The sequence below is a fragment of the Trichechus manatus genome, unplaced genomic scaffold, assembly GCF_000243295.1.
Source record: "Trichechus manatus latirostris isolate Lorelei unplaced genomic scaffold, TriManLat1.0 scaffold00018, whole genome shotgun sequence".
Lineage (NCBI taxonomy): Eukaryota > Metazoa > Chordata > Mammalia > Sirenia > Trichechidae > Trichechus > Trichechus manatus.
The window spans coordinates 9,547,951-9,571,001 of record NW_004443954.1 but is presented as its reverse complement, the minus strand read 5'-3'; the positions used below and the strand labels follow the sequence as shown (position 1 = coordinate 9,571,001).

Here is a 23,051-nt window from a genome sequence, read left to right as displayed (position 1 = left end):
ACATGGGTATGTGTACGTCTATTCGTGTGATGGCTCTTATTTCTCTAGCCTATATTCCTAGGAGTGGGATTGCTAGATCATATGGTGTTTCTATTTATAGCTTTTTAGGGGGGCTCCATGTCCTTTTCCATAGTGGTTGTACCATGTTACATTCCCACTAGCAGTGCATAAGAGTTTCCATCTCCCTGCAACCTCTCCAACATATGTTATTTTCTGTTTTTTTGATTAGTGCCATTAATGTTGGTGTGAGATGGTATCTCATTGTTGCTTTGATTTGCATTTCCCTAATGGCTAATGATCATGAGCCTTTCCTCATGTATCTGTTAGCTGCCTAAATGTCTTCTTTGGTCAAGTGTCTGTTCATATCCTTTGCCAATTTTTTAATTGGATTATTTGTCTTTTTGTTGTTGAGGTGTTGAAGTATTCTGTAGATTTTAGAGATTAGACCCTTGTCAGATATGTTGCAGCCAAAAATTTTTTCTCTGTCTGTAGGTTCTCTTTCTACTCTTTTGGTAAAGTATTTTGATGAGCACATGTTTAATTTTTAGGAGCTCTTAGTTATCTAGTTTCTTTTCTGGTGTTTGTGCATTGTTAATTGTGGTTTGTATTGTATTTATGCTGTGTATCAGGGCCGCTAGTGTTGTCCCTATTTTTTCTTCCATGATCTTTATCGTTTTAGGTATTATTTTTAGGTCTTTGATCCATTTTGAGTTAGTTTTGTGTGTGCTGTGAGGCTGTGGGTCCTGTTTCATTTTTTTTACAGATGGACATCCAGGTTTGTCAGCATCTTTTGATAAAAATTCTGTCTTTTCCACATTTAATGGACTTTGGTCCTTTGTCAAAGATCAGCTGACCATAGGTGGATGTATTTCCATCTGTGTTCTTGTTTCTTTTCCATTGGTCTATGTGTTGTCATACCAGTCCCAAGCTGTTTTGACTACCGTGGCTGTAATTTAGTTTCTGAGATAAGGTAGTATGAAGCCTCCTTCTTTGATATTTTTTCCTTCAGTAGTGCTTTGCTTTTCTGGGACCTCTTTCCTTTCAGTATAAAATTGGTGATTAGTTTTTCTATCTCCTTAAAAAATTCTGTTGCTATTTGGATGGGGATTGCATTCTATCTGTACTTCACTTTGGGTAGGGTTGACATTTTCACAATGTTGAGTCTGCCTATCCATGAGCATGGTATGCTTTTCCATTTACGTAGGTCTCTTTTGGCTTCTTGCAGTAGTGTTTTGTAGATTTCTTTGTACAGGTCTTTTACATCACTGGTCAGATTTATTCTTATGTAATTTATCTTTTTAGGGGCCATTATAAATGGTATTGTTTTCCTGATTTCCTTCTTGAAGTTCTCTTTGTTGGTGTACAGGAATTCAACTGATTTTTGTATGTTGATCTTATATCCTGCTACTCTACTGAATCTTTCTATTAGTTCCAGTAGTTTTCTTGTAGAATCTTTGGGGTTCTCTATATATAGGATCATATCATTTGCAAATAGGGTTAATTTTAGTTCTTCTTTTCCAATTTGGATGCCCTTTTTTTCTTTTCTTGCCTTATTGTTCTAGCTAGGACTTCCAGCACAGTGTTAAATAGGAGTGGTGGTAAAGGGCATCCTTGTCTTGTTCCTGTTCTCAGGGGGAATGCTTTCAGTCTCTCTCCATTGAGAATGATGTTAACTGTTGGTTTTGTATAGATGCCCTTTATTATGTTGAGGAACTTCCCTTCTGTTTCTATTTTATTGAGTTTTCATCAGGAATGGGTGTTGGACTTTATCAGATACCTTTTCTGCATTGATTAAGTTGATCGTGTGATTCTTTTCTTTTGTTCTATTTATGTGGTGGATTATGTTGTTTAATTTTCTAATGTTGAAGCATCCTTGCATACCTGGTATGAATCCCACTTGTTCATGGTGTGTGTATATATATATATATATATAATAAGAAGCTGAATTCTGTTGGCTAGAATTATGTTGAGAAGGTTTGCATCTGTGTTCAGTAGAGAGGTTGTTAGGTGCCATCAAGTCGGTTCTGACAGATATTGGTTTGTGATTTTCTTTTTTTTGTAGTGTCTTTGCCTGGTTTTGGTATCAGGGTTGTTCTGGCTTCATAGAATGAGTTTGGGAGTATTCCTTCCTTTTCTATGCTCTGAAATAGTTTGAGTAGTACTGGTGTGAACTCTTCGCTGAATGTTTGGTAGAATTATCCAGTGAAGCCATCTGGGCTAGGGTATTTTTTGTTGTTGTTGCGAGTTATCTGTTTTGTTTTGCCTGTTTCTCTTATACGTGTTATTCTATAAATATGTATTGAACTGAATGGAAAGTAGGGAGCTATCTTTACTCTACAGAAAAATATTCAACACTTATATTGGTTCTCTTCGTCATCTTTTTCTATTTATTGCCATTTAATTTTGAGTGAATACTAGTGACTGAATATGTCAGCCTTTCAGTACAGTTATAGAAGAAAAGACATGCTGTAGTGGAACTCTTTCAATTTGGGTCTATTATAATCTGAGCTACTAAATAAATAATAATAGTAATGGAGTATATAGCCTATAGATTAAAATAAATATTTTTAAGTCCATGTGATATAAATAAACAAGTAAATAAATAGGGGAGATCAGGCATTTCTTCTTTCAGTAGAATTTTGCCAATAAATTAAGACAAAATCATGGAAATAACAATTCACCATTAGGTAATAATTGTTTCAGGCAAGGATTGTCAATGGGTGCTAAAATTAATGGCAAACGTATAATGAGAAACAGAATGTCAACACAATCTCAAAAGTGTCTCCCCTGAGGATACTTTAGATCTTACATTAGGTCTTTGATCCTGTTGACATTGTAGTGCTGGCCTCTGCTCTCAGGTCTGAAGGCATTACATGCCTTTCTCAAGTGTTCTATGGACAGTCTTGCTCAAACTACTTTCCTCAGCTATTTCTTAAACTGCAAATAAGTGCTGATGTACCTAACTTCAGATTCTAACGTGCCCTTGAGGTGCTGCTGACATTCATTTCACGATTAATTCATCATCTTTTGGAAAACACTTTTGTTGCTTTGGCATCAAGGGCTAGCCATCAAAATTTATTTCATTTAATTCATTTGTCTTTGCTCTCCACTGCGATTTATTCTACTCATTTTTATTGTTATGATATTCAGTCTTATCTCGTGTTCTCTGCTTTTCATGGTTGCTATCTGATTTCTAGCATCCTTCTGTGGAGTATCTCATATATTAGTGCCACACTGGACATCCTCACCAGCTTGCTGTGACAGCTTATTCTACTTCTCCATTCCTTCATGTCCTTTTCAGTGTGAATTCATTTAAAATATTTCTTCTCTTATTCAGGCTTACCTTTTGATGTATTGTTCTTTTAGAGTTTCACTGAATAAATAATAAAGTTAATCATATTCTTAAATTATTTTGATGTAGTGTGTGACAGATCTGTTCTTTATAGCCAGGTCTTTGTTGTTCTTTGATGAAGTGTCTCACATATAAAAATGTATTAACTCTATCTTTCTCTTATGTTCATTTTTACAAAGAAATTTCACAGTGCCCTGCTTTTTTCTTTCTTTCGTAACTCTAATGAGAGAAGCTTCAATTTTCTTAAGTACCTGCATAGTTCATTGGTGACATTGGTGGTTCATTGGTAGAATTCTCACCTTTTATGCAGACGTTCCTGGTTCGATTTCTGGCCAGTGCATCTCATGTGCAGCCACCACCTATCTGTCAGTGGAGGTTTCTGTGTTGCTCTGATGCTGAACAGGCTTCAACAGAGCTTCCAGACTAAGACTAGGAAGAAAGGCCTGGCAATCTACTTCCAAAAATCAGCCAGTGAAATCTCTATAGATCACAACAGTACAATCTGCCACTCATCATGGGGATGGTGCAGGACCGGGCAGCATTTTGTTCTGTTGTGCATGGGGTCGCCATGAGTTAGGGGCTGACTCAGCCACAGCTAACAAAAACAACAGCATAATTCATAGCTCGGTGCAGGGTGATTTAACAACAGTATGCCTTTTCATCTCCACTACCACCCTGCAAAGTACGTTCTAACATTATCATAGTTCTGTGAAAACGCAGGCTCAGACAGATCAAAAAGCTTATCCAAGCTACCCAGCTACTAAGTGACTGAATGAGGATTCAAAGCTGGGTTTGTCTGACCCCAGAGCCTGTACCCTTTTTGGGATACTGTATAACGAGTTACGTTCAATTTCGGAATTATGTGTTGCATGTCTGCTGTGTGCCCTGTGAGGGCAGGGAGCATTTTTGTCTCCTTTAAGAGTTCCTAGCCCATAGTCTTACATGGTAAACCCTCAATCTGTATTTATTGAATAATGAATAAAGATTCTGACGACTGTGGTTTTAGTCAGTGTAGTACTTTAATATTATTTTATGATTAACTTTAGGACAGTGAAAATTCCAGATTCAGCTGATGGACTCGGGTTCCAGATCCGGGGATTTGGCCCTTCGGTTGTACATGCAGTTGGGAGAGGTAAGCAGTTCATCTTGCCTGGTAAACAGCTTTCCAGAGTGGTTTGGCTCTTCCTTGCTGAAAAAAGAATATGTTTAAAATATGCTTAATCGTGTTGCTACTGAATTTTTTTCATTGGTCCTATTTTTACTGTATTAACTGAATTCCTAAATACATTCCTAAAACAAAAATGTGGGGTGTTTAAAAATTCTTAAGAATTGTAAGGAATATTTATTATTGTTAAAATTTTGATAATGAAAGTATGATACCCCTCAATCTTACTTTTCTGGATACTCCAGTTAAGCCAAAAAGGATATAATGATTTTAAGGTTGTCTGATTATGTTTTTCTCTGACTACATAATTTTATTTTTTGGTTAATAATTCAGAGTCATGAGTTTTCAGGTTTAAAAACGATCTGTGGGTTATATAACTTGTAATTATATAATTCCTTCAAGTACCAATAAACCATGGATAAATCTCACCATTCATTTGTAAATTAAATAAGTTTAGTGACTAAAAACTTATGTTCATATTGTATTCTTTTTTTTTGATTGGTAAGCAAATCAGCCACTGACATCTCTTGTTATCATATGTATTTTATTTTTTACGGGAACTAGTAATGATTGAAGGGAGTAACTGTTAGATCCCATATTGCTAAACATAATATGTAACTTGCTGCCATAGCAAGAAATGTCACTCTAAGCTAAAAAGCCACGTGGTTATCTAACGAGGGAAATATATGTTGTTTATTACTAAGAAATGTAAAACGTCTTAATGTGATCACCCGTACATGAGACAGGAGTGTTTTGAGAAAGCATTACTATCAGAACCAGATTTATCAAGATCATTGTAGCTAGACTTTTGTTAAGATTACTAAATTGCTTTCATTATTGTATATCTGAATCTTATTTTAAAAGCTTATCTGTTTTTAAAACATGCAGATTCATAGATATTTAAAACTTTTCCAGTAACTCATTAAATATTATAAAACCAAGAGGGGATATTAACACAACAGATACCTCCTCCATAGTCACTAAACCAAAAAGTGCTCGTTTGCATTATTAAAATAACTATAAAATAACTGAAACCCTGAATGAAGCAGTTTGTACCTGTTTTCTTATTACATTATTCCCTATTATATTATGCTTTGATTTTCCTTTTTGCTGTAATTACACCACAAGGAAAAGAAACTCCATTCCCACTTTTGTCCTTCAACCCTTTCCCATGGTTACTCATTAGAATTTTTCAGTTTCTCTTAGAAGAAAACATAGGATTAAATCTTCATTACCTCGGATTAGGCAGTGGCTTAGGAGGCATTTGGGGATACAAATGCAAATTGCCTGTTCTAGGAGATCTTGAAAGTATTACCTGTTAGGTTATACCTATGAAGTGATTTGCATATCAGTGGAATAGTGGCCACAGAAAGTACCTGGAACTTTCACCTTTGGAATAAAAATCCCGGTATGCCAATTTCTGCTAATATAACCAAAACGATTGCTGACGACTCAGTTCTGACTCCTGGCAACCCCCTGTGCTACAGAGTAGAACTGCTCCACAAGGTATTATGGGCTGTAATATTTATGGAAACAGATCGCCAGGGCTTTCTTCCATGGAGCTGCTGGGTGGATTTGATCCACCAACCTTTAGGTTAGTAGTTGAGTACAAACCATTTGTGCCACTCAGGGACCTAATTTATTTCTTCTTTGTTTGTTTTTATTGTACTTTAGAGGAAAGTTTACAGAACAGACTAGCTTCTCATTAAACAATTAGTACACATATTGTTTTGTGACATTGGTTACCAACCCCACAACATGTCAACGCTCTCCCTTCCCGACTTTGGGTTCCCTATTACCAGCTTTCCTGTCCTCTCCTGCCTTCTAGTCCTCGCCCCTGGGCTGGTGTGCCCCTTTAGTCTTGTTTTGTTTTATGGACTGTCTAATCTTTGGCTGAAGGGTGAACCTCAGGAATGACTTCATTACTGAGCTAAAAGGGTGTCTGGAGGCCATACTCTTGGGGTTTCTTCAGTCTCTGTCAGACCAGTAAGTCTGGTCTTTTTTTTGTGTGAGTTAGAATTTTGTTCTACATTTTTCTCCTGCTCTGTCCAGGACCCTCTATTGTGGTCCCTGTCAGGGCAGTCAGTGGTGGGAGCTGGGCACCATCTAGTTGTGCTGGACTCTGTCTGGTGGAGGCTGTGGTGCTTGTGATCCATTAGTCCTTTGGACTAATCTTTCCTTTGTGTCTTTGGTTTTCTTCATACTCCCTTGCTCCAGACGGGGTGACACTGGTGGGGTATCTTAGATGGCTACTCACAAACTTTTAAGACTCCAGATGCTACTCACCAAAGTAAAATGTAGAACATTTTCTTTATAAACTGTGTCATGCCAATGGAGCTAGATGTTTCAGGGACCTAATTTCTCACTACAGTTTCTTATTTTAGTCTCTTATCCCCTTGATGTTCCCAGCTGGTTCTTCTCCTCGCTGATTTCTCTACTTTTGGCATCCTTCCCTTTTCATTCTGGACTGTCATGCCCCTCAAGGCTCCACTTCCTTCCTTAGCCAGCCTTATCCCCATGATGCGTCACTTCAGTCACTCGTCGGCATCGGCAGGGGCCTCTCGCTCTTGTCCCTCAGATACATCCAGCTCACTTGCCTTCAGCCTTGGATCAATCTAGCCACCTTCTTGCCTCTTTCTCCTGTGTAGCTGGAGAAAGCTCTCAGAGTAATGGAATCACTGGCTCGTACACTAGGCCTGTATCTCCACACAGCAGTCTCTTCGTGTGTCCCTGATGAGCTCCCTCTTCTTCTCCTAAAAGCCCCCATCTGCCAAGATGAGCTCCCTTCTTCCTGCCTCAGACAAATGTAGCCTATCATTTATGAACCCCTGAGAGTCCTTTTCTGTCTGTATATTGTTGGCCGTATCACCATCCCCAGTTTTTTTCCTATCCTGGAGGAAGAGGTCTCCTTTTCGGACTTCAAGGTTAATCTCCCTATAAATGCTCTGGGTGCAGTCCCTTCTGGTACCTCTTCTGGGATACTCTACTGTCAGATATCCCTCTTCCTGAATTTTCAGTCTTTTCAACCTACAGCATTATTGTAATGTGGACTTTTTTTTTGTTGTTGTTAGATGCCTTTGTATCTGTTTCAACTGATGGCAAAGCCATATGTTACAGAGGCTGTAATCTTAATGGAAGCAGATTGCCAGGACTTGCTTCCATGACACAGCTGGGTGCATTTGAACTGCTGAATTTTAGGTTAGCAGTCAAACATAAACCTTTTGTGCCACCTCAGGACCTTAGTGTAGACTATAAACATGTTCAATTCTTTCCCAATAAAATAAACAAAAGCATCCTAAACCAGAGCAGCAAAAATAAAATCCCTCTCTTTTCCTTGCTTCCCCTTCTAGATCCTCGCTACTCAAAGTGTGGCCCACAGACCAGCAGCATTAATATCACCTGGGTACCAAAAAAAAAAAAAAAACCCAACCCATTGTCACTGAGTACATTCCAACTCATACCGACCCTATAGGACGGAGTAGAACTGCCCCATAGGGTTTCTAAGGAGCGCCTGGTGGATTCGAACTGCCAACTTTTGGTCAAACTGCTATGCCACCAGGGCTCCATCACCTGAGTAATGGTTAGAAATACAGAGTCTAGCATACTTCCTTCCCTGCCCCTTCTGCCCCTTCCACTTCCACCCCTATACTTGCTATTCATAATCTACATATAACAAGTGATTCCCAGGTAATTTGTCTGCACGTCAGAGATTGAGAAGATAGATCTTGAACAAACTTTCATTTCAGTCACGGCTGAACTTCTCAAAATGCTAGTCTGCATTTCTGCCTGCCGCCACTTGTCTGTTATTTTGTCATATGCAGTGGCTTATATGTTGTTATGTTGCTGGAGGCTATGCCACCCATATTTCAAATACAGGCAGGATCACCCATGGTGGACAAGTTTCATTGGAGCTATCAGACTAAGACAGACTAGGAAGAAAGGCCTGGCAACTTACTTCTGAAATTTAGCCAATGAAAACCTTATGGATCACAACAGAATATTGTGTAATATAGTGCTGGAAGATGAGCCCCCTAGGTTGGAAGGCACTGCACAATAGCCTCAACAATGAACTCAAACATACCAGTGATCATGACGATGGCACAGGATGGGGAAGTATTTCATTCTGTGATACATAAGATCTCCATGAGTCGGAGCCAAGTTGACAGCAACTGGCAACATTTCTGCCTGTATGTAATTACTTCCTGTTGAAATTTTAGCCTAGCGCTATAGACATCATCCCCTTATCCCGCCATGTGTGCAGATTCTGTCTTATTACTGACCTAACATCTAATTGGAAAAGCCAATGGTCCTTGGTAGTTCTTGTCTTAATGGAGCTTCCTGTGGCATTTTGTTCAAACTTACTACTCTCTTTTGTTCAAAGCATTCATGTCTCGACTTCTGAGATGGCACTTTTCCGACCGCCTCAGCCCTTGCCTAGCTTCTCTTCATCTATTGACCACTTCACTGCTGGCACCTTATTCTTTTCTCAACCTCCTTGCTCTCTATAGCAATCTTATGGATCTTCTCTGCTAGTGATTTCTAAATCTCTGTCTCCAGCCCAGATGGCTTTCCTGAATTCTGTACCTCATATCTGATTGTTCACTGAGCATCTCCAACTAAATGCCCTTACAGCGCCTTAAAACTCAGTATCATCCCAAATTCAACTTTTTATCCATTTTCTCAAACTGCTTTACCTTCTACATTCTTTAATTATTTAAATGACTCTATTTAGTCACTGAATTAAAGGTACAGGAGTGTTTATACTCTGTTTATACCCTGTTGTTGTTAGTGTTATTAATTTCTGTCTAGTCAATTCCGACTCATACAGACTCTATGTGACAGACTAGAGCTGCCCCATAGGGTTTCCTAGGCTGTAATCTTTATGGGAGCAGTTTGCCAGGTCTTTCTCCCGCAGAGCTGGTAGGTAGGTTCAAACTGCCAAACTTTTGGTTAGCAGCCAAGTGCTTAACCATTGCGCCACCAGGGTTCCTTGTTTATGTTCTACCTTCTCTATAAACTTATTAGTCATCAAACATCAAATATTTGATCTCGTTTTCCCCCTTATCACTAATATTACCTTAGTTGCAGCTTGGAAAATTGCAGAAGATGCTTACTGGTGATTTGGATTTTTAAATTAAACTCCAATTATCCATTCTCTAATTTCAGTGACCATGTCATTTCTCTGCTTAAAACTCTGCAGTGGCCCTCCTGTGTCATACGTGGCTAGGGTCAAACTCCTGGGCATGGTACACAAGGACTTCACCAAAAAACCAAAACACCCGTTGCCATCGAGTCAATACCAACTCACAGTGACCCTATAGGACAGGGTAGAACTGCCCCATAGGGTTTCTAAAGAGCGGCTGGTGGATTCGAACTACTGACCTTTTGGTTAGCAGCCCAGAGTCTAACCACAACGCCACCAGGCTCCAAGGACTTCACACACAGGCTCTATTCAGCTCACCCATCTCTTTCAGCTCATGCCCATTCTATGCTCATACCAACATGACTGCTGGGTCCCTGGACTCCAAATGTCCAGGTTATTTTATGACTCAGTGCTTCTTTTCAGGCTAGTCTCTGCTGGGAATGTCCTCCCCATCCCCCAAGGCTCAGCTCAATCCAGAAAAAACCATTTGATATTTCTGGGAGTGAATTTCAGTGGGCACTGAGAATAAAAGATAAATTGTCTTCCTGAAGATATTTTCTTAAAGACTTTTAATAATTCCTTTATAGGAGAAATTGCTTACAAAGGACGGCTCTTCTAACATATTTAGACTGTTCTGCGATCATTTACAGTAATTATATTCATTATATTTATTAGTGGTGCTCTATAAATGTTGATTTGCTCAGAATATCAGATCATGGTAATCAAAAGGTTCTAAATTCACTGGTTAGGGTATGCCACTTCCATATTTAAATCTGTACCTATACAAACAAAATGATTGGGCAGTTGATTTTATCTGATTAATTCTATTTTCCACAAATTCTCAGGTTCCTGACCCTTTGTACATATTCTGAACACTTATTTTTCTTAGCAAAATCAATCCTTTCGTGATTGCTGGTAGACTTGATGTTTTTCCATTAAAATTTCTTTTATTATATTTTATAGTATATTATTGGCATTTGAAAAACAAAAGTGAATACTACTTCAATATTTAGAGTTTGTAGTATAATGAAAGATACATAAGGTGTATGTTTCTGACATTCAAATTTTGCCATTATACATGTATATTTGGAGCCCTAGTGGCACAGTGATTAAGAGCTCGGCTGCTAACTAAAAGGTCAGCAGTTCGAATCCACCAACTGCTCCTTGGAAACCTTGTGGGACAGTTCTACTCTGTCCTGTAGGGTTGCTATGAGTCGAAATTGACTTGACAGCAATGGGAAATGGGATATGTGTATTTAGAAAATTAGATTGACTAGACATTTGAAAGGGGAAATAACCGATCAGCATTATAAAGGTTATCTTGCAATATCCCTTCAAACTAACTCTTAAGGAGGTGGGAAAGTATTCTGTTAATCACAGCTTGAATGGCAAGTTAAAAAGCACACTCTTAAATTAGATTTCGGCCATTTTCCTTTTATTTAGTTATGATAAATATATATGTAACAAAGCTTTTGCTATTTCGACAATCTTCACATGAACATTTCAATGACGTTAATTATGTTCATCATATTGTTCAGCCATCACCCTTATCCATTCCCAGATTTTTCCATCACCCTTAACAGAAGCTCAGTGTCACTATATACACTCGCCTTTTCTAGATACTTCCTGTAAGTGAGATCATACAATATTCATCCTTTATTCCCGTTTGCTTTTAAAGGAACTGTAGCCGCAGCAGCTGGTCTTCACCCTGGACAGTGTATTATCAAAGTAAATGGAATCAACGTCAGCAAAGAGACCCATGCCAGTGTCATTGCCCACCTGACAGCCTGCAGGAAATATAGGCGACCGATGAAGGTAATCTGCCCTTTGGCGTGTCTGGATCCAGTTGAAAGCTCGTGTAGAAGACGTACGCAAGAACATAGCATAGTGCCAGAGATGTTTGTGCTTTCTGATTCCAAGTCCACATTTAAACACAGTATTGTAAATCTCATGACAGTTGTTTTATCTGCATAATTAATTGTAATTGCTTGTGTTTAAAGGATTAAATTTTATTGTTACAGTCTATTCACTTGTTATAAACTCCTCTAGGGTATTTCCATTTTCATTGTGATATGAGTTTCCAGTTAGCTAACTGTGCTTATCAAATTGAAGTCAAAAGGTTTGAACTGTTTTCTTGACCCTTGTGATTGCTATAGAATTTTAATTATCATTGTACGTCTGCATATATTAATTATAAATACTCAAACTGTTTTTTCTGGGACTTCTATGAAAAAGTAAAAATTCTGAGTTTTATATGGTATGTGATTAAACTATAATCTAGGATGATTTATTACCCAAAAGGATTAAAAGGTAAATCTATGACTTGGGAACCCAGTAAGAAGAAAGGTGTTCTTCCAATGTTCATATTATTTTTATTCAAGAAAGTATTTAATATATTCAATATATATGATGTAAGGAGAACACTTACGTAGTTTGTACAATTGTAGATACTTGTTTCATCTAACTGTCCATCTAACATATGTTTTAACATATAATTTCTGATTCATTTTAAGATACACTTGGGTGTGTAAGACATTTGGAAAGTTTATCTTCTTAAAAACACATCTTTGTTAAACAATGTCATTGTCATGGACTTTCTGTTACTTGTTTATGTTGATTTCTCTCCCTTTGAAATTTTATTCTTTTTAAACAAACTGGTTTTGAAACAGGTTATGAAAGGAATATGAATTTTCGGAAGCACTAAAATGTCTGAGGATTTTTTTCCCACCCTCATTTCCAGCAAGATTCCATCCAGTGGGTTTATAACAGCCTTGAGAGTGCTCAGGAAGACCTTCAGAAGTCTAACTCCAAACTCCCTGGAGATGAAGCAGGGGATGCTTTTGACTGCAAAGTAGAAGGTGAGTTCCTCCTTTTTCTCCTCCTTTGCCTGAAGTATTCTTTTTCACTCGCCTCTGCCTAGTCCCAGTTATTTGAGCCACTTTCTTAAGTCATTATCACCATTGATAGTCCTGTCAAATGAAACCAAAAAATAAACCTGTTTCTATCAAGTTGATTCCAACTCATGGCAACCTCACATGTTACAGAGTGGAACTGCTCCATAGGCTTCTCTTGGCTGTACTCTTTATGGGGACAGATTGTTAGACATTTCTTCCATGGCACTCACTGCTGGGTGCGTTCAAACTGCTGAAGTTTAGGTTAGTGTTGTTGTTAGATGCTGCTGAGTCTGTTTGGACTCACAGCAATCTCGTATGACAAAGTAGAACTGCCCCATAGGCGTTCCTTGGCTGTAATCTCTATGGAAGCAGATCGCCAGGTCTTTCTCCCACAGAGCCTCTGAGTTGATTCAAACTGCTGACCTTTCAGTTGGCAGCCCTGTGCTTAACTGTTGCACCACCAGGGCTAGTAGTCAAGTGCAAACTGCATCACCTAGGGACCTGTTTCATGTCAAATACGTAAGTAATAGCTGGATGCTACCACGTAATGACCATATCCTGTTTCTTGGGTACCTTATTAAGTGATATTTAATCATCAAGAAGAAAATCTCATAAAGAGGTGCCGTAATCATCATCCTCTTTGTACAGCTGAAGAAATAGAGGCCTATAGGGTCTAAGTGACTTGCCCAAGCTGGTAAGTGGTAGAATGGGATGCAAACCCAAGGTATAATTTGTTCCTTTGCTTTGAGTTTAAATGTTGTTTTGAACCTTGTTACTCAATATGGGTCACAAATGAGCAGCATCAGTATCACCTGGGAGCTAGATGTCATGGTTGCCGTTGAGTCGATTCCGATTCATGACAACCCAATGTGTTACAGAGTAGAACTGCTCCATAGGGTTTTCTTGGCTGTAATCTTTATGGAAGCAGATTGCGGGGCCTTTCTTCCATGGCACAGCTGGGTAAGTTCGAACTGTCAACCTTTAGATTTGCAGTGGAGTGCAAACCATTTGTGCTACCTCGGGACTGGGAATTAGACAGAAATGCGGAATCTAAGACCCACCCCAAACCTCCTGAATCAGAATCTACATTTTAACAAGATCTGATCTGTATGCACATTATGCTGGTTTAGAAGATCCCATAGTTCCTTTAAAAATACTTTCTTGATTCAAGTAACTTTCACTGTATTCCGACATTGGCAGTAACAAAAAGGGACTAACTAATATGCAGATGAGGGAGAGACAGAGATAGATAGATGGATTAGATAGAGAAAGAGAGAGTGCTTTTGATAAGGTCTCTTCTGTTTTCTCAGTTCAGCAAACCAGCAAATAGCTGTAGTCTGTGGCCCTTTTCCAAGGCTAAGGAGACTGAGGCAATTTACATTTGTGTCAACATTTGACAAATACTTTTAACTATTGTGTCAAAACTTTTCCACGGAAGCCCTTGTATCCTCTCTAATATTTTCCTGGTGTCTGTCCACTTATATTATTGTGAACATGTCTTGACATTTTTATCGTACCATGAAAGCAGTTCTTCCAAACGAGCAGAGCTGGAGAATTCCCTATACACACTGATCAAATAGGGGATGTCTAGGAAAAGCTATTTTCTGTCCACTCCTGGAAGGTCACTTGGTTGAATCCTACCCAAGTCACGGGCAGTATCAGAAATATTCCACCTCCATTGGGACAGTACGATTGCTGTGATCAGACTCTCTTTTATTCACATCAGGCCAAATCTCAGGACTCTTTCCTGAGACTTTTCTTCATCATTTGGAGTTAGTTTTTTCTAGTCACCACTGGTACCACACTGCAGGGTAGATGGATTGATGTGATGCTACGGAATTTGATTTCTTGCTATTCTAGACTTGCTTATTTTACGATAACCAGTAATCTACTTTTGCTTATTTAATGTTTACTGTGTCTGCTATTCTAGGACTTAGTTGTTTTAAGTAAAGTAATACTCTATTTTTGCATATTTAGTGTTTACTGTTAGGTCTCTCAGAGGCCTGGTGGTACAGTAGTTAAGAGTTCAGGCTGCTAACCAAAAGGTCGGTGGTGAGAATCCATCAGCCACTCCTTGGAAATCCTATGGGGCAGTTCTGCGCTGTCCTCTAGGGTCGCTATGAGTCGGAATCAACTTGACAGCAATGGGTTTTAGTTTTGGTGTTATGTCTCTCGAAGCAGTTTCTTATTTAGAGATTTTAGTTTTTTTTATTTTGTTTTGTTTTTTACCTACTGACTGATTGTAGGCCAAAAAGTTATTAGGCAGACATTCAGATGGAAATTTTCTTATAGTGAGCAATGAGGAATTTTCTTAATGAGCCATCTCTGTAAGTTGCTGATTGGGAAAGATTGGGAACTTTGTCTGCCGAAAGAGTGATTCTTACATCTCCTTTCTCCTTCTTCAATATGACCTTCTTTATGCTTTTTTGCTACTTTGAGAAAGTATCTATGCAGCATTTGAGGCAATTTTAGAAACCCTGACTTCAAGTCATGCATGCTTTTAATGAAAAACAAAAACAAAAATTGTGTATATAGTGTTTATGTTGGTATAACTATGTATATGTAAGGTCCACAGATGAAAGTAGATGTGCAGAGATAAGACTAGTTATGTTAGACTAAAAAACTTAACCAAGATCACTAATTAACCAAAAAATTTTGGCAAGTTAACCAAATTTAAGAGCAGCGCTGGTGGTGCAGTGGTTAGGTGTTAGGCTGCTAACCAAAAGATTGGCAGTTTGAACATGCCAGCCCGCTCCTTGGAAACCCTGTGGGCCAGTTCTACTCTGTCCTGTAGAGATGCTGTGAGTCAGAATCGACTCCGAAGGCAACGGGTTTGGTTGTTTTGGTTTTTAATGAACTCTTCATGAATGTGTTGAATTAAAATTGCCCTTAACCCAGAGGTAATTGACAAGTTCAACACCATGGCCATCATCGAGGGGAAGAAGGAGCATGTGAGCCTGACCGTGGATAACGTGCACCTGGAATACGGGGTCGTGTACGAGTACGACAGCACAGCTGGGATCAAGTGCAACATGGTGGAGAAGATGATTGAGCCCAAAGGTTTCTTCAGCTTGACAGCCAAGGTATGAGTGATCCTGGGAAGACAAAGGTCTTTGTTCTAAATAAAGCCCCCGACCTTCAGTTTGTAATATTTAAAAAGCTGTACATGTTGCAGCTGTCAGCTCATGAAACTTTGTTTTATATTTTTCCCCTGCATTACTCAGTGTGTATACAATCTTCTTTTTTCTTGGTCTCTTTTGGAAGACAGTGTTAATAAGTTAGGTGGGACTCTTGCCTAGGCAAATGTTGGTTGATATGGCAAAGGTGTCATTGCATTTATTAAGGTTGCTGCGTGTCTTTCTTCAGTATCATGATTACCTTTCAGATGGACTTTATGACAGGTGGTGCTTTTGAAATTTTTTTTAATAATTTAAAATAATCCTCTGCAGAGTCTTGTGAAATATATTATAATCAAAAATCTCGTGTTTGCAAGTCTCATGTTTATTTCATCAAACTTCAAGGAAGCTGAGAGATCAGGTTATGAATAGATCCTCAAACATTTCTATAATTCTGGTTTGGAAAGGGCATCATCATAAGGTACTTAGACTAAAAGCAAGGTAGGGAAGGAGGAAGGGAGTCTTCATCCAAATGGAGAAAACAGATGTTAAGAAAGAGGTGATGGTGTGCTTGCTTTTCGTGGCTCGTCCACAAGGGGTATCAATCACCCCCTTCTGTATCCTCCACTAGTCTTTGCTTTAGGGTGGCATCCTGCTTTATGTGGTCCTGTGAGAATTTAGATATTACAAGTCAGAAAAGTGAGATCTAGCTTCCCAAGCTTCATTTCTTCATTTCAATTCTTGTGTCAGATATGTATAGTTGATAGATTTAGCGTTTGTAATGTGTTTTTTGTTGTAATTTTAGTGGGACGAAATAAATATAGAGAGATAAAAAGTAATATTTCAAATGATAACTATCTTTTGTTTTATATTTTAAATTTTAATTTAATAAAAACCTTATTCTACTGATACTGTACATCTGTATGTATCTATTGCTATGAAATATATATTTTCAAAATGTAACCCCCTTCTCAGCTACATGATACTATTAAGGAGGGTCTGGGTAAGTGTTTGGGATCAGATTCTTATAGTTATTTTATCTCATTTCCTTGCTATTTCGAGTTCACAAAATTACCTGATTATTTGATGTATAATAGCTGTATAAACTAGTACTGCAAATATGATTCTCATTTTACACATGAAAAAAAGAAAGTCAAAGAAGTTATGAAATGTAACCAAGATCACACTCCTAATGATAAAGTCAGCTTTAGTTTCTAGACTAGTGAATAAACAAAAATCTCACTCTGTATTCTTCATGACAGGGAAGTGGAGGTGGGAAGGAAGCTGAAGTAAATGTAACATCTATACACGTTCTCTCTCACATAACATTATAAAAATATCGGGGAAGAATATGATCCTTGTCATCTTTGGACAATTATAAATGCTGCATATAAATATAGGACATAATTAATTCTCAATTCATTGAAAGTTCTCAGTGATCAACGGTACAGATGTGCGTGCATATGCAAACACAGACGCACACACCGCATAGCTGCCTTACAATTGCTTCAAATAGTCAAAAGAATTTGCTAATTGAAAACAACTTGTGACTGTTTATCTTTCGCTGCTCTCATAGAGTGCTCAGAAAATGCAGGGAGCATTGATTTGCACTTTAGCAAGACAGCTTCTTCCGTGTGTGCCTTCCTTTGGCAAACATTTGTTAAATGCTCTGTCTGTGCTGGGCTCTCAGCAGCAAGTAAGGATGCTACTGGGTTCCTTTTGTTTTTGTTGTTCTAGTACCAAATTGCAAAAAAAAAAAAAAATGGTGTGTAACTTGGATTAAAATTTAGGAGCTGTGTTCCCATGCTGAGTGTACTGAATTGTCCAGCAGGGAGCCTCTGAAGTCCACTCACTGCCCTCCAGCAGGCTTTTATAGCCAGCAGAAGGCAAAACTGGAGATCTCTGACAAATCAGTCACTTCACTGTCCATGCTTTACTGAACATAGAAATTTCAGGCAGCTACTAAAAGACGAACACCAGGAATTAGGAGAACTTTATCTGACTCATTAGAAAGTTTTTATGTTTTGTCTTGTTTTGTTTTGTTGTGGGTGTGTGTTCGTTACTACAGATTCTTGAAGCCCTGGCTAAAAGTGACGACCATTTTGTACAAAGCTGCACCAGCCTCAGCTCTTTAAATGAAGTGATTCCTGCCGACCTTCAGAGTACATTCAGTGCCATTTGCAGCGAAAAAATTGAGCACATATGTCAGAGAATATCCAGCTATAAAAAGGTAAAGGGTCTACGTATCAAGTCTATTTAAAATGTAGTTATTATTTAAACTATTGGTTGAATGTAGAATTTAATTCAATTCTTGGTATTGGAATTGGGTGCCATTGAAAAAGAAAACTACAAAGTCAGGTTTTTCCAATTTCTTTTGGAGTGGCACAATGACCATATTTCTTCGTTAAAAAAAATCACTTTGGCAGCAGTTTAGAGAGTGTTGGTGGGGGAAGAGGCAGGATGAGGCGATTAGGAAGTTGTCTTTTCTATCCATTAAGGTACAAGTGGGTGGTGACCTGGACTTGTGTGGAAGCATTGGAGCTGGAGAGAAAGGGATCAGTTCAAGATCTGTGCAGGAGATAAAATGCATATGGCTTTATGATGGTTTGGTTATGGTGGATGAAGGTGTCACTCCTTGGTTTCTAACAACAAAAAAAATGTGATAAACAGAGAAGTATATGTTGCATGGTACTGCGGTTTTTCTGCCAAAGTTGGAGATTCTCAAAAATATCATCCTGGTGAACAGCAAGTGTCTCCTATGTACTCAGGAAAACAGAGATGGGCCGATTAATGGGCAGTGTTATTAGATGGTAAAAAATAATATAACCGAAGTGCAGAAAGTTCTTTTCTGTACATTATTGGGTGAGCTTTGAAAGAGCCATGTGTGCTGACTCTTATCATCTTGCTTGTTTCTCAGACAGGTTAAGGATTTACTTAAGGTCACATAGCTGGCAAGTAGCAGACTGGGTGTGAGTCCTATGGAATGTTGTCTCATTCAGTTTTATTTTTAATTTAGAAAGAAATTTCTGATCAACTAGGATTGTGCTTTAAAAGCTATTCTTTTCCATCATCATTTCTTGATCATAAATATGTTTAAAATACTTGGCTACCATTCTCACTAGTAGAGAAGCAAGGTTAGCAAGAAAATATTTCAAGAATCTTTCCTATGTGAATAAGATTTAGATACCGAAGACAAATTGACCATAGAAGATTATCTCCATTTATGTATCAAATTTCTGTCAATGGAAACTATAGCATTTGTGATTATAGATTTTTAATTTCCACATCTTTACTTTTAAACCATTATTAACAACGTATTTTTTTTTCCAGATGAAGTCTTGAAACACCAAAATAAAATGTATCCATAGAAACAAAAATCTCAAGAGTCCTGGCTTTATTTTATTTTGACCTAAAAGTTGTAGGTTTTAAAATAGAAACCAGTTGATTTGTGCTGTTTCTATAGGCAGGCTGCTGTGATCATAATAGATTTCCTTGCCAGTTGTACAGGCCACAGATGTTTCCAGCACATGTATGAGAGAAGTTTGGACCTTGTCGGTGACCTGAATGAATCATCCCCAGGCATTTTTTCTCTGTGGAACAGAATGTGCAGGTGGCTTCGATGTACGATATGCACGATTTGGAGGAACATTTTCACCCGACATTGTCCTTAGAACTTTTCTTATTTCTAGACTCATTCTTTGGTTTTAAAATAATTCCATAATTTGACTTATTTTGGTTACTGAGGATACATTCTTAAATATAAATATTTATCAGCATTCATAAGATAGTTCCTATTTACACAAACATGTTACGTATAGACATTGGAAGTCTTACTTTGAACATTCCAAGTACGTTGAGTTACTATTGCCACAAAATCTTCAAACTGATATATGGATTGGAGGTTATAGAGCTGGAAAATTGTGGGTAAAATCCCTCTTCATGCTCCCACCCCTAATAGGGTAGTCCCAAACAAAGCTTTTATAATTCCCTGCCAACAGAGTTTTTACACTTAATTGAAATGGGAGGTATCTTAGTCATCTAGTGCTGCTGTAACAGAAATACCACAAGTTGATGGCTTTAACAAAGATAAATTTATTCTCTCACAGTCCAGTAGACTAGAAGTCCAAATTCAGGGAGCTGACTCCAGGGGAAGGCTTTCTTTCTCTCTGATGGCTCTGGAGGAAGGTCCTTATCATCCATCAGTCTTCTCTTGGTCAAGGAGCCTCAGGTCCAAAGGACGTGCTCTGCTCCCAGCACTGTTTTCTTGGTGGTATGAGGTCCCCATGTCTCTCTGCTCGCTTCTCTCTTTTTTATCTCAAAAGAAATTGGCTTAAGACACTATCTAATCTTGTAGATTTCATCAATATAACTCACTAATCCATTTTATTACATCATAGTGATAGGATTTACAACACATAGGGAAATCACATCAGACGACAAAATGGTAGACAATCATACAATACTGGAAAAAATCATCACCTAGCCAAGTTGAGACACATTTTTTGGGGACACAATTCAATCCATGACAGGAGACTATCTGCAAAATAATACCTTACTTTTCTATTATTTCTTACTTTTAGTCGAGTGACTGTAGTTGTATTTAAATATGCTGCCATGGCCAATTATTCATGGATGAGCTACCAATGCATTAAAAACTTGAAGTTTTAGTTCCAAGAATTAATTATTTCTGTCCTCAATATCACCTATAATAAAAAATCAGTACTTCATTTGACCCCACACTTCCCTCTAGCAACTGTTGCTTTCTTTGCTGTCATCACAGAAAATCTCTTGGGAAGAGCTGCCTGTACCTGCAGTCTCTGCTGCTGTCTTTATCTCTTGTCTACACCTGTGGTCTATACCTGTGGTCTACACCTGTAGTCTATACCTGCTGTCTATAGTTGCAATTTATACCTGCTGCCTATACCTATATTTGTTGTCTATACCTGTTGTCTACACCTGTGGTCTACACCTGCTGTCTTTATCTCTTGTCTACACCTGTGGTCTATACCTGTGGTCTACACCTATAGTCTATACCTGATGTCTATACTTGCAATTTATACCTGCTGCCTATACCTATATTTGCTGTATATACCTGTTGTCTGCACCTGTGGTCTATACCTGTGGTCTACACCTGCTGCCTTTATCTGTTGTCTATACCTGTGAGCTGTACTTGCAGTCTATACCTGTTGTCTACATCTGTGGTCTATACCTGCTGTCTATACCTGTTGTCTATACCTGTTTTCTACACATGCAGCTTATACTTGCTGTTTATACCTATATCTGTTGTCTGTACCTGTGGTTTATACCTGTAGTCTATACCTGCTGTCTATATCTGTGGTCTATACCTGCTGTCTATATCTGTTGTCTAAACCTACAGTCTATACCAGTGATCTATACCTGCTGTCTCTATCTGTTGTCTAAACCTACAGTCTATACTTGTGGTCCTTCTACTTACCTTTCATTCTCTTCAACACACTCCATTTAGGCTCTGGTCCTCTCTATTTAGCTGAAATGTCTCTTCTCAAGATCACAAGTGACCTATATCTTGCCAAAGCCAACAGCCTACTTACTGTCCTCAATCTCAAGACATCTCATGTGTAATCTCAGTAGGATCTGAGATTACAGGTAAGATGTTTGGCAGTTCTGTGTAACACTACACGTGCCTGGCTTCCATCTTCTCTCATTGGTGGCTCACATACCATCACCTTTGCTGGTTCCTCCTCTTTCCGAATACTTCATGTGGCAAAGCCCCAGGGTGCAGGTCTGGTCTCCTTCTTTTCTGCCTCCCCCCTCAATCCTCTAGTAATCTCATTGACTCTCCTGGTCCCCTCGACCTCTGCACTTGAGTCCCAGACTTCACGTGTTCCAATAAGTTCCTGATCCCCACCCATCACAACTTGTCATATCTGTTGTCTTATCTATCTCAAGGTTACAGCACATCCTTCCCATTGCTCAGTCTGAAATCTTGGATGCATTCTTTATTTATTTTATTGTATTTTAGATGAAGATTTACAAAACAAATAGTTTCTTATTAAAGAGTTAGTACTCATATTATGACAATGGTTAACAACCCCACAACATGTCAACACTGTCCCTTCTCAACCTTGGGATTCCTATTACCAGCTTTCCTGTCCCCTACTGCCTTCTAGTCCTTGTCCCTGGGCTGTTGTGCCCCATTAGTCTTGTTTTGTTTTATGGGCCTGTCTAATCTTTGGCTGAACTGTGAGCCTCGGGAATGACTTCATTACTGAGCTAAAAGGGTGTCCGGGGGCCATACTCTCAAGGTCTCTCCAGTCTCTGCTGGGCCAGTAAATCTGGTCTATTTTTGTGAGTTAGAATTTTGTTGTACATTTTTCTCCAGCTCTGTCCGGGACTCTCTGTTGTGATCTCGGTCAGAGCAGTCAGTGGTGGTGGCCAGGCATCATCTAGTTGTACTGGACTCAGTCTGGTGGAGGCCGTGGTGGTTGTGGTCCATTAGTCCTTTGGACTGATCTTTTCCTTGTGTCTTGTTTTCTTCATTCTCGCTTGCTCCTAAAGGGGTGAGACCAGTGGAGTATCTTAGGTGGCCACTGACAGGCTTTTAAGACCCCAAATGCTACTTACCAAGGTAGAATCTTGGACGCGTTCTTGACTCCTCTTTCTCTCAGACTATTCTCTTGCCTCTGCCTTCAGAATGTGCAACATTTTCTCACTGCCTCTATTACTGACAGCCCAGGGTAGGCCATTGTCATCTTTCTCCTGTAAGTGATCTCCCTGCTTCCACTCTTACCCACCACAGTCTGTTCTGCAATGACTGGGCATTTTAATGAGTATAAAAGCCAAAGTCTGTGCAGTGTCCTGAAGACCCTACAAGATCTGTGACCCCTACCCATTACCTCTCTGTTTGTCTCTTTTGCCCTCCCCTCACTCTCTGCCAGCCACACTGGTCTTATTGATGATTCTGGAACACACCAGGAGTACTTCTGCCTTGGGGCTTTTGCACTCTCTGTTCCATCTGCCAGCAATACTTTTTTCCAGACATCCACATTCCTAACTCTCACCTCCTTCAAGACTGCTCACCTGTCAGCTTCTCTGTGAAGCCTACCCTGACTACCTGATTATAATTGGCAATCCATTCTATCCCTCACCTCTGAAACTCTCACTTTCTTTGCTCCACTGTTTTTTGTTTTTGTAGGTTTTGTTTTTGCTGAGACTTTAGGTTTTTTCTTTTTTTTTTGTGTTTGTTAACTTTCTTTGTGGTTACCATGAATTTTACCCTTATCTTTCTAAGTTTGAAACAGTCTACCATTACTTGGTCTCACCTTGCCTTCCTCTCTATTAGAAGGTTCTATACCTATGCCGTTTATTCCCTCTGTTATTGTTTTGATGTTGTTGTCATTTA

General features: G+C 38.8%; 1 protein-coding gene across 1 annotated transcript in view; it reads left to right on the top strand.

Annotated features, from left to right (window-relative positions):
- Positions 1-23,051, top strand: part of PREX2 (phosphatidylinositol-3,4,5-trisphosphate dependent Rac exchange factor 2) — a 324,079-nt gene that overhangs the window by 162,885 nt on the left and 138,143 nt on the right. Inside the window, exons 19-23 of the mRNA XM_012554436.1 lie at positions 4,399-4,484; positions 11,339-11,475; positions 12,401-12,518; positions 15,453-15,637; positions 17,739-17,900. Of these exons, the coding sequence (XP_012409890.1) occupies positions 4,399-4,484; positions 11,339-11,475; positions 12,401-12,518; positions 15,453-15,637; positions 17,739-17,900 (688 nt within the window). The remainder of the gene's footprint in view (positions 1-4,398; positions 4,485-11,338; positions 11,476-12,400; positions 12,519-15,452; positions 15,638-17,738; positions 17,901-23,051) is intronic.